We start from the raw sequence: 13,329 nt of genomic DNA, 5'->3' as shown, positions 1-13,329 counted from the left end.
AATTTGTGTTCATCATTAACATGCCTTCTAACTTGCATCTCCCTTATCTTGATTTGACCTTGGTCCATTGTGTCAGCACTTTTGCCAATCCTTTGTTGATTTGTCATCTTTTCTGGTAAGTTTAATATTTTGCTAATTTATGGCCTACTCTGTCATGTTCCTTTTTTCATTCGTATTGGGCGTGCTATTGGCCTAATCCAGTCAATGTCTCTTCGCTAGGAAGATACCTTTTACGACAAACTAATTATTCATTTTATTATCATTTTTCTGTTGGAGAATTCCTAATGGACACTGCCTGATACTAATGTCTGGTTTGTTCCTGTTCCCTGAAGGAGCCCTTCTATTAATGAGCCCCAGAATATTGGGATTGTTGTAAAATTCCATACCCTATGTATAACTGTAGCCAGCCTAGTGACCTCCCTGGGTATATTTGTGCCCTTTTTGGCATCTGCTTCCTTTCTGCATGCCTGGCCGTTCTGCTTTTATCTCCTCCTGGTGATCCAGAATTCCTATTGGCGGCAACTAGGATATAACTTTGGGGGTTAAGGACCACAGGTTTTCATGTTTATTTTGTCCACTGGACATGTAGGCCTAGTCCCCTGCAGCAAAAGCGGTTTGTCTGCTACTAAATCAAGATTTGTAAAATATGGATACATTTTAAAATAAATTATACCTTAACACAAATAGTGATAATCAATATATGAAAAATAGGCCCAAGCCTAAATCCCTGTTGCTTGATCAGCTCTATCCAAGGAGTCCACTCGTACTCCGGTTGTTATGCCTGTTGATGCATGTAGGGTTGAACATCACTGACACTGTATCCATGTGACAATCTGCTCCTTATTTTATCATTCAGTATAACCTGGTAGGTTTGCTTGTGACACACTTCTGCTGCACAATTATTTTACAATGATTTTACGTAGCTCACCAACGGAGTGCTAGATTCTTTTGGTTGAGAGCGAAACACCTCACAGTGATGTTCGTTTGACATGGGATGGCTCCCACCTCCATGATACTGCTTACAGTTGGTGGCAGCTGTTAATTTTGGGACTGACTTTTCCTAGTGTAGTCAAGCCTTCTCTTCACCCATATTGCGTGAAAGGTTGGCTACCCTTGGTCTAGGTGGCCCTGGATATAGGTAGCATCTACTGTTATCCAAGAGATGTACTTGTAGTCCGTGTTGCTGTTTTCTCTTTTGTCGGGAATTCACATCTGTGCTGCTCCTCTGATTCTTCCCTCTTCATTGGGGAAACCGTGTGTATGAGTCTGGCTTCGGGTACACCACGAGTGAATGAAGCCGGGAGGATCTGATGTTACTTTATTAACCTGGGCATAGCCTGTTAAAGCAATTCAGCTTGTGGCCTAATAAGAGCAACACTTGAAGAGTTTCATGTTTTAAACACATTTTTATTCATTAATATGTTTCAATATGGGCGATAACTAGCTTGCACATTCAGTAGCCTCTTTATAGAAATATGTTTGTGGAAGTGGTGCACCCATTATCTCCTAAATATCTCCATTTTAATTGTTAAAAGGGCAATAGCTGAAATTTTACAAAGATGGTAGATAACTCGTAGAAGAAGAAGTAATCAGTAGGCGGATCATCCGAGGAAGTACATTTGGAGGCTGGGTGAATTTGACCCAGTGGTGGAGCTGGTAGGGCAGAGTTCAAGTGGGTGGTGACATGAAAGAGATGAGGCAAGGACAAAGGAGAGGGAGTGCCACCAGCAGAAAATATAGGGCTTAAGGGTGTGGGAAGATTTGGCATGTCAAATTATGGTCACAGATTATGCATGAATATTAGGGAATGGGGCACTTTATGGTGTGTGTGCAGAAGACAGCAGGTGGTAGCTCCATAGTAATGGGAGCATAGTAAAGACAAGGACCAAGATATAGACCTAAGATGAATGCCAGGGGAAGGGACCGATCTCTTGGAGAGCAAGTTAAACCTACATATCAGGTAAGCTTGAGCATCATGGGAGTGGGCTTTACAGGGGCACAAGCTCTAAGAAGGCTGAATGACCGAGGCTTTGACACCTATTTTTTGGGTGAGAAGACTGGCACTGATTGTTTCTTGTGTCACCCTATTTATTTCCTAGTGGCCTTATTGTGAGAAGCGCTGCAGCTACTGTAACTTCAATAAGTACATCCCTCGTGTGGTGGATGAGGCAGCCATGGGGCGTTGTCTCAGGCAAGAGGCAGCATACCTGATACAGCTCAGCCAAGTCCGGAGGTAGGTGACTGTTTACAGTGATCGTAGATTGGGGTTGTCTGCAATTCCATAGTGCTTATCCCAGGAAATTCTGAGAAGACCCTGGCTTCATGGATGCATTCTGATATATATCTGCACTGATGGAGAGACCTAAGCTGTTGGCTTAGTTTGTGGAAGAGTGTAGAGAATCCATACAGTGACAAAATAGACAATTTGGGGAACCTATTGCGAGTAGCCTAAATATGCAACAGTGGCTGCATATGCAGTATAGTATAGCTATTCAGCTTGTGAATTCTCTTAAGAACATAACACTAGTTCTCCAGAGTACGCATTGAACACTAGTGACTGCTAATGTTCATATCAAGGTAGTGTATGCAGATGTATACTTTGTCCAGATTATACTTTGGTGTATGCTGAAGCAACATGTCTTTTTAACATGTCCGTGTCTCCATTCCGAGTCCTTTAGCTTTTAATCTCTCGAGGGAGAAGGTAATAAACTTACTTAGCACTAAGCATCAATAAAAAGAGCTTTGGGGCTCTAGAAGCAGAGCAAATCTGCTAAAGGAGTGTTAAAAGAACAGAAGACGTTAATTTGGGATGACGTGCTGAGATTACTTTCACCGTGGTCACCATGCCTTTGATAGATTTGTTCAAGGGCGAGTTGGTTGATAGGGAAGAGAAACTCGTAGTTGGTGCTGGAAGGAGGATCTATCTTTACAGGTCTTCAGTTTAACAGTCATTTACCAATTCATAATTTGTGAGTCCTTGTATTATACAGATTTACATTGGTCTTGTGGGCTACAGGTCAAATGTGCACCAGGTTGAAACAGTCCAGAGAGGGACCAGAAGAGCTGGACCTTCCATTCTAGTCAACAGCGTGCCAGAGTCCTTGTGGTTGCATGCTGTGCATCCAGAAGAGTTTGAGGATATCTTTGTTTTTATATTTGAGGATGACTTGCTAAAGTCTAATGAGGCCAGCTCAATTTCTATGCTTAAGTCTGAAAGAGTATGGTGTCTAAGACCTTACATCAAGTCCGGGAGTTGAGTAACTACTTCCTTTTCTAACTTTTTGAGAGCCAAGGAAAGTAGTGAAAGATATATGGTTAACCAGAGTAGAGAGGGAGATGCTGGAAGTCCAAGAGAGCTTAAGAGCTAGGAAAACAAACTGATACAAAGATGAATATTAAGAGATGGAAATGGGAAGATTGAGACAGGCAGAGGGAGGAGTGATTGGAGTAAGAAAGTGTCAGTTCCCATTTGGTGGGGAAAACAGGGTATACAGAGCGGGACTATTGGGCCCCAACTCTGGTGGTCGAGGGTGTTTGCCACTGGTGTCCTGGGGCCTGTCCTACTGCGGCTCTGCAGTCTGGTCCAAGAACACTCTTTTTGCAGTTGACTCTTAGGGCAGTGAAGTTGAGCAGCCAAAGAATTCTAAGGGGGGTAGTGAGAAAGGCAAGAGCTCAGAACTCAACAGCCAAACAATCAAAATAATGTCCAGCCCAGTGCTTATCTTAGTAATTAGAAAGTACTTTAAAAACACAACAAAACATTATACCACACAGTTCAAAGTGTCTCCACTGTGGAACTGTAATTCCAGCTACGATTGATAGATGAGTCTTTACACTCTCTATGGCACCCTTTCTCCAATCTAGGTGTTTCTCTAGTGTCTATGGACTCTGACTCAAGCAGAAGTGTTGACTGGTCACAGGTGCAGTTCATTACATTTCCTCTCATGGAACATTTTGTGTCTCTGTTCAGAGGTTTGCACCCAAAATGATATTGTGTATATAAGACCGTGTTCCTGCTGCAGAGCATGGTTTACAAGTCTATCTCAGTCTTTCATTTTTTAGGCCACTATTGTATAAAAATCCACAAGACGATGCATTAAATAATATCTTCTTTATTCCGCACAGGAAACATGTGTGTCTTGTCCAGCAGCAGTAACAGTACTGACTGGAACAAGCGCAGAACATAGAATACTTTACCAACAACATTCTACATTCCCATATATCACTAAACTCTAAGAAGAGCTAAGAATACAACACATCCCCCTCTTTATAATAAAACAAAAAGGATACAATGAACATACTATGTAAAAAATATATAGCAATCTACCACCAGTTACTTACTACACAAAAAAAAGAAGAAGAAGAATCATCCAACAACAAAATCCTTCAACCAAGAAGGTAAATTATTCTTTCTTCCACACCCCCGTCCACTACATTAGTGCATTCCCTATTAACATCACTAGTAACTTCAGGTACAATAATATTTTGGTAATTGGGTTCCCAAATATCAGTAGACCACAGGGGATCTGTAACTGAATCCGTTTTACATTTCACTCCTAATTGACTCTTTTTGCATAACACAACTCTTTTCAAATTCCATACTTTACCGTTCTCTAAACGAACAGCATTCTTTAAAATTTCAATAACTTTTTCTGGCTCATAAAATCTACTGACACCTTTTGCAACCGTTGTTGGTTTTTTGATTCTTACCCAATCACCAACTTTAACACAAACATTTCTAACATTCATATGAAGGTCATAATATTCCTTGCTCTTTGTTTGATTTTCCATTAGTCTTTTTTTAACTATTTCAGGGGACCACCCTAAAACAGAACTTTCATTCAGCCAAACAGGATTAAACTTGCTTCTTGGAGATCTACCGCTCATCATTATGAAAGGTGAAAGTCCTGCTACATCATTTTTATTTTTTCTGCATGCCCACACTGCTTTTTTGACTGCGAATCTCCAATCAGTTCCATCTGAAACGGCACCTTGTATTGTTCCTTTCCACACATAGTGAAACCTCTCAACTGTGCCATTTTCGCTAGGATCATAAAGTGCTGTGGTTTTGTGTTTTAAACCAACCCTAGTGAAATACGTTTTGCCTGCTAAAGAAGTAAATTGTACACCATTATCACTCAAAAGAGTAATAGGAATGCCCTCAGATAAAAAAAACTTGATCTAAAAATTCCAAAACAGTATTAGTGTCTGCTTTACTTATAATATCTATAATTGGACATTTAGTAAATAAATCCATTAAAACAATAATGTATTCATGTGACTCACCAATGGGACCTATAAGCTCAATGGCAACATTTTCCCAAGGTTGATGAGGAATATTAACATCCGCCATAGGGGTCTTAATGTGTGGAAGATTTTATCTGAAGAGGAACAAACAGTACAATCGTTAAAAAATGTTTCAACCACTTTATCAATAGAAGTCCACCAGAAAGATTCCTTAACAACATTTTTCGTCCTTGCAACACCAAAATGTCCTTCATGACATAAACTCAAATTCCAATTCCTCATGCTAGCAGGAGGAATCACCCTACAACCTCTAAAAACAATGTCATTTTCTAAAGACAGCTCAGATCTAACATCCCAGATGGCTTTACACTCCTTTGACAGCACCTCTTTCTTTGGCCACCCTTCTGACATGTACCTGACAATCGCTAGTAAAACTTTGTGTTCTGAATGTTTTTCCATCCAAATTTTATGTTCAATAGCAGAAGAGACTGAATCATGCACAAAAGCAACTTTATAGTCATTCCATGGATCATCCTCCCATTCCGTTTCCCATTTCGAGTCATATTTCTAATTATGTTCAGGTTTCCGCGAACTAACTTTGCATACATATGACCCATCTTTGTCTGGTTGTTGTAGTTCATTTGCACATCTTCCAGACATTTCTGCTTTAACCGCATGCGTGCGGGCGGAATTCCGCTCGCACGCTGAGATTTTTTAAAACGCACTTTACATGACGAGCTGGGCTCGTCATGAGCGTGCGAGGAGGCTACCTCATGACGAGCCCAGCTCGTCATGAGCGTGGAAGGGGTTAAGTACAATGTTGACCACTTCAACTAAGGGGTGAATCTCCATTAATCCATAACCGTTCCTGAATAGTATTATTGTTGCTATGCATGACTAATTGATCTCTTAAGAAATCACCATGGTTGACACCAAACTTGCAATTGATAGCTAACTTCTTAAGTTCAGCAACATAGTCATCAACAGCTTCACCTTAGAGTTGTTTGCGTTGAAAGAATGTATACCTTGTAATTCCAATACAAACTTTTGGTGTGAAGTATTTATCTAAATCCTGTAAGGATGCTAAAAAGGCATTTGCCTCTCCACTAACCACACTTTTAGGCATTCTATTATACGTTTTTGACCCAACTGGACCTAAAGATAGTAAAATAATTATTTTTTCTGTTCTGCTGACATATTTTTATTTTCATCAATTGCTGCAATGTAATTGTCAAAATACTCTTTCCACTCAGAACACCTTATAGTGGGTTCACGACCAGTTACCCAAAAACTATGGGGAGGATTAATTTTTTGTTGAGCCAACTCTTTCTTTTAATTCAATTATATCCTAAATGAATTTTGCAGCAAAGTACTTTTCCTTTTCCTGTCACTCAATTTGTATATTATACTTCAAAGGCAAACCATGTAAATTCATAAAACTCCCACCTATTTCTGTGTTTTCGTTAATAATACTTGTAATTTTATCTCTTAATCGGGAGCTCTTTGTGTCACGTTGTTATAGAAACTGATATCCACGTAGATGTGAAACAAAATGGCCCCTCTCTCGGGTCACGTTGCGTGACCCCGACGTAATCACACCTCACGTTGCGTTGTAATTATGCTTCACGTTGCGTACACTCCAACTGGAACACTCTGTGTTCAGCGCACGGTCAGTCGTGGGTCATTGCATTGTCGAGCTTCGAATGCAAGACCCAAGAGTCATTTCAAACGTCGCGCTTCTCCGTTTGAAAGATGCGATGTCTTAGAAGCGTTTCCAAACTGCAACACGATTGTGTAAACAAAACGGACCAATTGTCCCATGCTGTGTTCATGGTAAAAATAAAATTCCCATTTAGATAAAAATATCATTTAGAACGAGTGCTCCTCCAATTGTTTGTAATCCGTATAAAATCCTTGTTACCAATGTGGATCAAAAATCAATAAAACATTGCTCCAGATGGAAAAAGAAAATAGACTTGAAATGAATAAAAGGTTCATCCGCCAGCTCATCTCCAATAAATTGTTGTATAAAAATCCACAAGAAGATGCATTAAATAATATCTTCTTTATTCTTCACAGGAAACAGGTGTGTCTTGTCTAGCAGCCATAACAGTACTGACTGAAACAAGCACAGAACATAGAATACTTTACCAACAACATTCTACATTCCAATACATCACTAAACTCTAAGAAGAGATATGAATACAACAGCCACGTTACTTGCTCACATTGCAGTTGTCCAGGCAGGTGGGCATTCTCTTTGCCTGCACTTTCTGTCATGACTCATCTGACACAGAACTATGTCAGCAGGTGGGCAGCACAGCAGACCTGCTTGGCATGTGCCTGTCCTGGCAGATGTAGCCTCTGGGCTGTTATGCTCATTGTGGGCAGTTGCAGCTTCTGGGTCCAGATCACACAGGATACTCATCCAGCAGATGCGGCCTCCAGGCTGTGATCAAGTTTCTGCTTCAGCAGTGACCCATGATACTACTCCTTCTTTGGTTGGAATCAGTCTGTGGCAGCACCCGGGCCTTGAGTGTTGTTGGGCTACTGGACAGCATGTGGTAAGAATCCACTACTGAAAACGTGATGGAGACCCTGCACCACACGGATCGACTCTGGCTATGCTCCCAAGGGCAGTCCGCAACTTCCGGGATTTCTTCATACCTGGAACAGACCGGCTCTCTTCGCTAACACTCTTTCCCCCTGCTAACTCGACCGGCCTCCTTCCCTCTGGGTAGCCAGGGAAGGTTCTAGGCACTGGGAAACCTTAATCTTCGCCAGCAGAAAGTGTAGACTGCAGGTTAAGGTCCCTCACCTCTCAGAGATTACCTGTCCTACAGACCCAAGCAGTAGTTACACAGAAACTCTTTGAGTACTCTTCTGAGTCCTTGATCAACAAGAACTATGAACTGGAAACACTGGTGGCGATTTGGACCCCACTTATATACACATATGCCCCACTGGGTATATGGAGCCATGATCTAGGACTTCAGAACTGGTTTGGGTTCGTTCTGTTTCAAATGTCATTTTCTGGTTCTTGCTCAGACACAGCCTTTGAGCTAGCTAATGACTTTCACAGCAGATAGCAGTGGGGCTGGCTCCAAGCAACAATATCCGTAACAAGGGTGCAATATAGTTGTGCAATCAATCAATCTTTATTGTGTGATTACTTAAAACCATTGCAACTATAAAACATCATATCAAATTATTTCATGTAAAAAACATTTTAAAATAGGCTTTGATAAGACGATGATAGCTGAGTTATTCGAATTTCAAGCCCTTTTTTGTGTGGGAACAAGTTCTGTCCCATGAGTCTTAGCTTTTACAAGCAATCTGTTAAAAAAGGATCATTTGAAAATGTTAAAAGAGTTTTGCGTTGTGGAGGTACAGGTAATCCTGCGGCTTTTCCATTTTTCCTCCTACATCAACAATTCGGGCGCCGCATAGCTCCAGGTAGCTGAGACGAGTAGGTACTGATTCTGTTGGGCGCTCGTATTGCGGTAGATGAGTCTTAAGTACATTGTCGGCTGGCCCAACCAGTTGTCTGCAGGTTGGAGTTTGGCATTTTTTCTTGTCTAAAAATTGGGACCAGGCAGAAGACTAGTCGAAGATCCCCACCTTCCAAGCATGCCTTAACTGCCTGCCTGCATGTTCTTATTCCCATTTATTTCAATGCAGATTTTAATATGTATCTTCATTCCTTATCTACTCTCCTGCATATGCATAGTAGATGTATCATATCCCCTTTTAAATCTCTGCATAGTCGGCAGCTAGTTGTTGTTTGTAGGGGTTTCCACGGGGCAGATGAAACAATGATGGGAGAATGTCCAACCGTAGATGAAGGTATTTCTCGTTTGTTGACTGCGTGAAGACTGTGCCTAAGTAGGTTTGTCCTCCACTAGAGATTATAATGTTTACTGTTTTATTTACCAGCCCTTTGAAGTTTTTATGGGATCCAGCGCTCTCCCAGAGGTTTCGTAGTGCCAGGCTGTCTATTGAATTTTGTTGATAGGTCATTGCTGTGTACCTTTTCTTTTATTCAAGCTCATTCCAGAGGTGGGTGTTCAGGGTCACAAGACCCGCTCCCTTTATTTTGTGCCATCATTTGACATAAGCACCCTTCCGCGCTATTTGTTGATTTTGTAAGCCCAATTCCAGTCTTATTTGTGCCAGGGATGTATATGTAGGAGGATTGAATATAATTCTCATTGCCCTAGCTACTGTGCTGTCCAAGATCTGCGCAGCACCTCCTCGGAGACACTCTCCTCTGTAGGTGATGGTGGGTATGAGTTTCGCTTGGATCAACTGTAGCAAAGGGGTGACACTTGGTCCCACCGTTTTGAGTTTGAAGAATGCAGTTGTGACTTCTCTGCACTTTATAGATATCAGCCTCTCAGAAGCAGCAATCAGGATTAGACAAAAAGGCAGGCCCGCCCTAGAAACTTCCTAACCTTGAAGAACAGAAATTGTTGATCAACACATTACCCCAACCATTTGCCAAATGAAAGTGCTCTGGAAGAACTAATCAGCAGCACTTTGCTAACACTGTCCTCATTAAACTTCTAGGGAATCCCTTGCTCCATCATATTTCACTTCAGTGTCTGGGTCTCCTCCCCACAGCCACCGGAATGCAGAATTTGACTTGACTGGAGAAAGTTTCCTCATCCTCCATCTTGTGCCACACTAAACTAAGGGGCATCCAAAATGGATCCCACAGACTCATACTACTCATCAATTCCTACTGCTGTACATGTTCTACACACTCACTACTCATACACACACTCAACATGCATGAGGAATGTAATCACAAGTTTCTCGAGGGTGGGGGTCATATAATAGCGGAACTTTATAAGAAATGGGTCAGCATCCCGCACTCTGTCTGACTCTGAGAAAAAGGTCGGGCTATCCTAAAGTTTCACAAAGCACGTTACGCTGAAACCACCACTTTACCTGTCTATGCCGGAAATGGACAGTAGTCCTATGACCACCACTTTCTGTGCTTCACAAGGTGGCAGAACAGGTTCTGGACCTTGCGTTGCTATTGATAGGCCTAGGCCTCTGCACAAACACTAGATTAATGTGAAGCTGGGGACAACCAAAAAGTCAGTGTACTAGTTTCATATCTAGTCGGGCACTGGGGCTGGAGTTCACGGCCATAACAGGTGACCTTTCCGTCCCAACAGAAAGAATTAGAGGGAACACATTATTATGACTGCACTTTGAGCAGAAAGTGGCAGCGTGTTGAGGACAAGGGTAGAAAGACAGACATTAAAGAAACAGACACAGGAAGACAGAAGGAGAAAAGACGGGACAGAAACAGGTACAGAGGGACAGACCGAGACACACACACACAGAGATACCAGTATAGAAGTACTGTTTGACTGCGACAGACCAAGATTGGGCAGTGGAAAGCAAAGAGACAGGATGTGGCGTACTGACCGCGTGGAACAGAATAGAGGGAAAGAGAGATGAAAATAGCCTTAGACGGAGTGAAGGGGCATAGATACAGAGAATGACAAAGAGTGTTATAATATAAAAGTATATCATTGAAGGAGTATATGCTGAATAGTGAGTTTTTTTAAAAAGCATGTCCCCATAATATCCTCTGTGTACCAATGTGATTATTCGGCTCTGAGCTTTATCAACTGCATGTAAGCGTTTTGGTGAACACCTTTATTTTGGAGCGTTCTCCTATCTATCATATTTTATTGAAATTGATTTCCTCATTCACACATCATGGTTAATAGAAAAAATTGCTCTATTCTAAATGTGGGTGCTGTGAGTAATTTGTAGTGTTCCAGTTGTAATTCTGTTACACCATTCCAATTTGTCATTAATGAAGTTCGGGTGATGTTTTGAATAATTATCCATCTTGGTTATTTCCTTACGTTTTAAAATCCATTGTTCTCCCTTTTCTGTCCCCTCCATTTGTCTCACGCCTTGCAGTTCAAATTATGCTTTTCTCTTGTGCCTCTGCAGGATCTCCTCTGTGTTCTTTGGTGGTGGCACCCCTAGCCTGGCCAGCGCTTCTACCATTGCATCTGTCCTGGAAGCCATCTCTGCCAATGCTGAGCTGCCAGTTAATGCTGAAATTACTTTGGAAGCAAACCCAATGTCAGTGGGTGCCTCCCGCCTGGCTGAATTCCAGGCAGCTGGTGTGAACCGCATGTCCATTGGCGTTCAGGTAAGGCATGTTACCAGGCATATCCTGCTTCTTCACATCTCTTATTCTCCCCAGTTCATGCCCATGTCTATCGATACAGCTCACAGCTCCTCCCTAATACTCCACATCGCAAATGACCCAACCGATCTCATGTGGCAGCATGTATGTCTGATGCCTCCAACCAACCAAATCTGTCATGACCCACCACAGTTGTCCATCTTCCTGACATTCCCTCATAAGTCTCCTGCCCATTCTCATTCACTTCTCATGTTCTTTCTCTCTCTGTCTCTTCAATAAACCCACTCCTCTTACCTCCAGTTGCATCGTTCCTAACTCTCCCCTTGCTCATCTTTTCTGTGGGAGTTGTCGCTAGCCGTGCAATTCTTGTTTATGTACTGGAGGTGGCACATTCTCTCTGATCTGGGAAGGTATTTCTTTCTTTCCGCAGTTTTTTCCTGCATACAAGAACTGCTTAAATGCTGTCCCACTCTCCCATTAATTGCTAGCTAATAACCTCCCACTCTTTCTTACAAGCCTTCCTACTTTGTCTCTAGCATTCTTGTGACATTGAAATGATTGATGAAAACACCGCTACATCTCTAACTGTCTAAAAGCAATACCCATGGAAATCGACGAGAGACCATGCAAAGCTCACAATACTGGATCTCTATTTTTCAGCTTCTACATTGCAATGACCTTCCTTGATATGTGATATCTTCACTGTACCGCTAGTATTATTAGGGCCTGCTTGATGCACTGATAGTGATAGAGCGCGTACTCCCTACACTCACTGGCTTGAGATTGTCATGCTTGTACATGGAATCTGGGACATGCACTGTTCGAGGCATGTGGGCTGCTGAATTCACATCTATGCATAGATCGCCGCCTAGTGTTGGGTCCGGATGATTGCACATTGTTGTCCTGGAAGAGTCTTCGAAGTATCACGAGATAGGTGACTCCTCCCCTGGACTACAGTGCGCATGGGCATCGACTCCATCCTCAGATTGTTTTTTTCCGCCATTGGGTTCGGATGTATATTTGCTTACTCAAGTTCGGAATCGATAGAAACTTTCTTTGGCCAAAAGGCCTATAGGTATCGTCGGTATTGTCTTGCGATCGGTGCCCAGTACTCGACGTTCAAAATGGAACGGAGCCCGTTCAAAAGATGTCCAGTCTGCAACTCCAAGTACCCTCATACGGTCCATCTGGTGTGCAACAAGTGCCTGTCTCCGGATCACGATGAGGCCAGCTGTATGGCCTGTTCTCGGTTCCGGTCCAAGAAAACACTTCGCCTTCGACACGCGGCGCGACAGGAGGCCCAGCACACAACGCCTGACCCGGTCAACATCTTCGACGCTGAAGACGACGAAGGGGTCGAGCATGAAGTTCAGGAGCACCAGTCGGATCCTGCGTCGGAGGTTGACTCCAACTATGACGCAGTAAATGAAGAATTGGTCCAGGATATCGAAGTAGTCGACGAGGTAGGAGACGGCGATGAGCCCTATGGGCCGTAGACGATAGCTCCAGTGAAGAGCTAGGCCCGACCGCTGGTTCGGAGGCCTGCGACGAGACACTCGATAAGGCTCAGGTCGAGGGATCGCCTCAAGGCCTTACCCAAGATCAAACAAGTAGTTCTACAGCCTCGCTTCAAAGCCCGGCTACAGACATTTCTAAAGAGCCGTCTGTTGATTGACCAAAATCGAAACCAACAACATCAGTGTCCACAAAACCGAAAGCACCGGAAACAAAATCGAAAGTGCAAGTAACTTTCCTCGTATCGAAGGCTTCTGAGCCGCCTGCTTCGACGACGCCACAGGGTGCGATCGGGCCGGATAAGCCACCCAAAAGGGTCGAGCCGAAATCCGGGGCGCCGAAGAAAAAGGTCGTGGACATCGACCCAAAGACGTCGGCGCCGA

At 42.8% G+C, this 13,329-nt stretch overlaps 1 protein-coding gene across 3 annotated transcripts in view; it reads left to right on the top strand.

Annotated features, from left to right (window-relative positions):
* Positions 1-13,329, top strand: part of RSAD1 (radical S-adenosyl methionine domain containing 1) — a 151,276-nt gene that overhangs the window by 60,766 nt on the left and 77,181 nt on the right. For 2 of the 3 annotated variants that reach the window (XM_078654455.1, XM_078654454.1), the window contains exons 2-3: positions 2,100-2,233; positions 11,230-11,434. In XM_078654455.1, coding sequence (XP_078510581.1) covers positions 2,100-2,233; positions 11,230-11,434 — 339 coding nt within the window. The remainder of the gene's footprint in view (positions 1-2,099; positions 2,234-11,229; positions 11,435-13,329) is intronic. The other variant, XM_078654456.1, reaches the window with a different exon arrangement.

This window comes from Lissotriton helveticus, chromosome 7 (genome assembly GCF_964261635.1).
Source record: "Lissotriton helveticus chromosome 7, aLisHel1.1, whole genome shotgun sequence".
NCBI lineage: Eukaryota > Metazoa > Chordata > Amphibia > Caudata > Salamandridae > Lissotriton > Lissotriton helveticus.
This window is presented reverse-complemented; position numbering and strand designations above follow the sequence as displayed.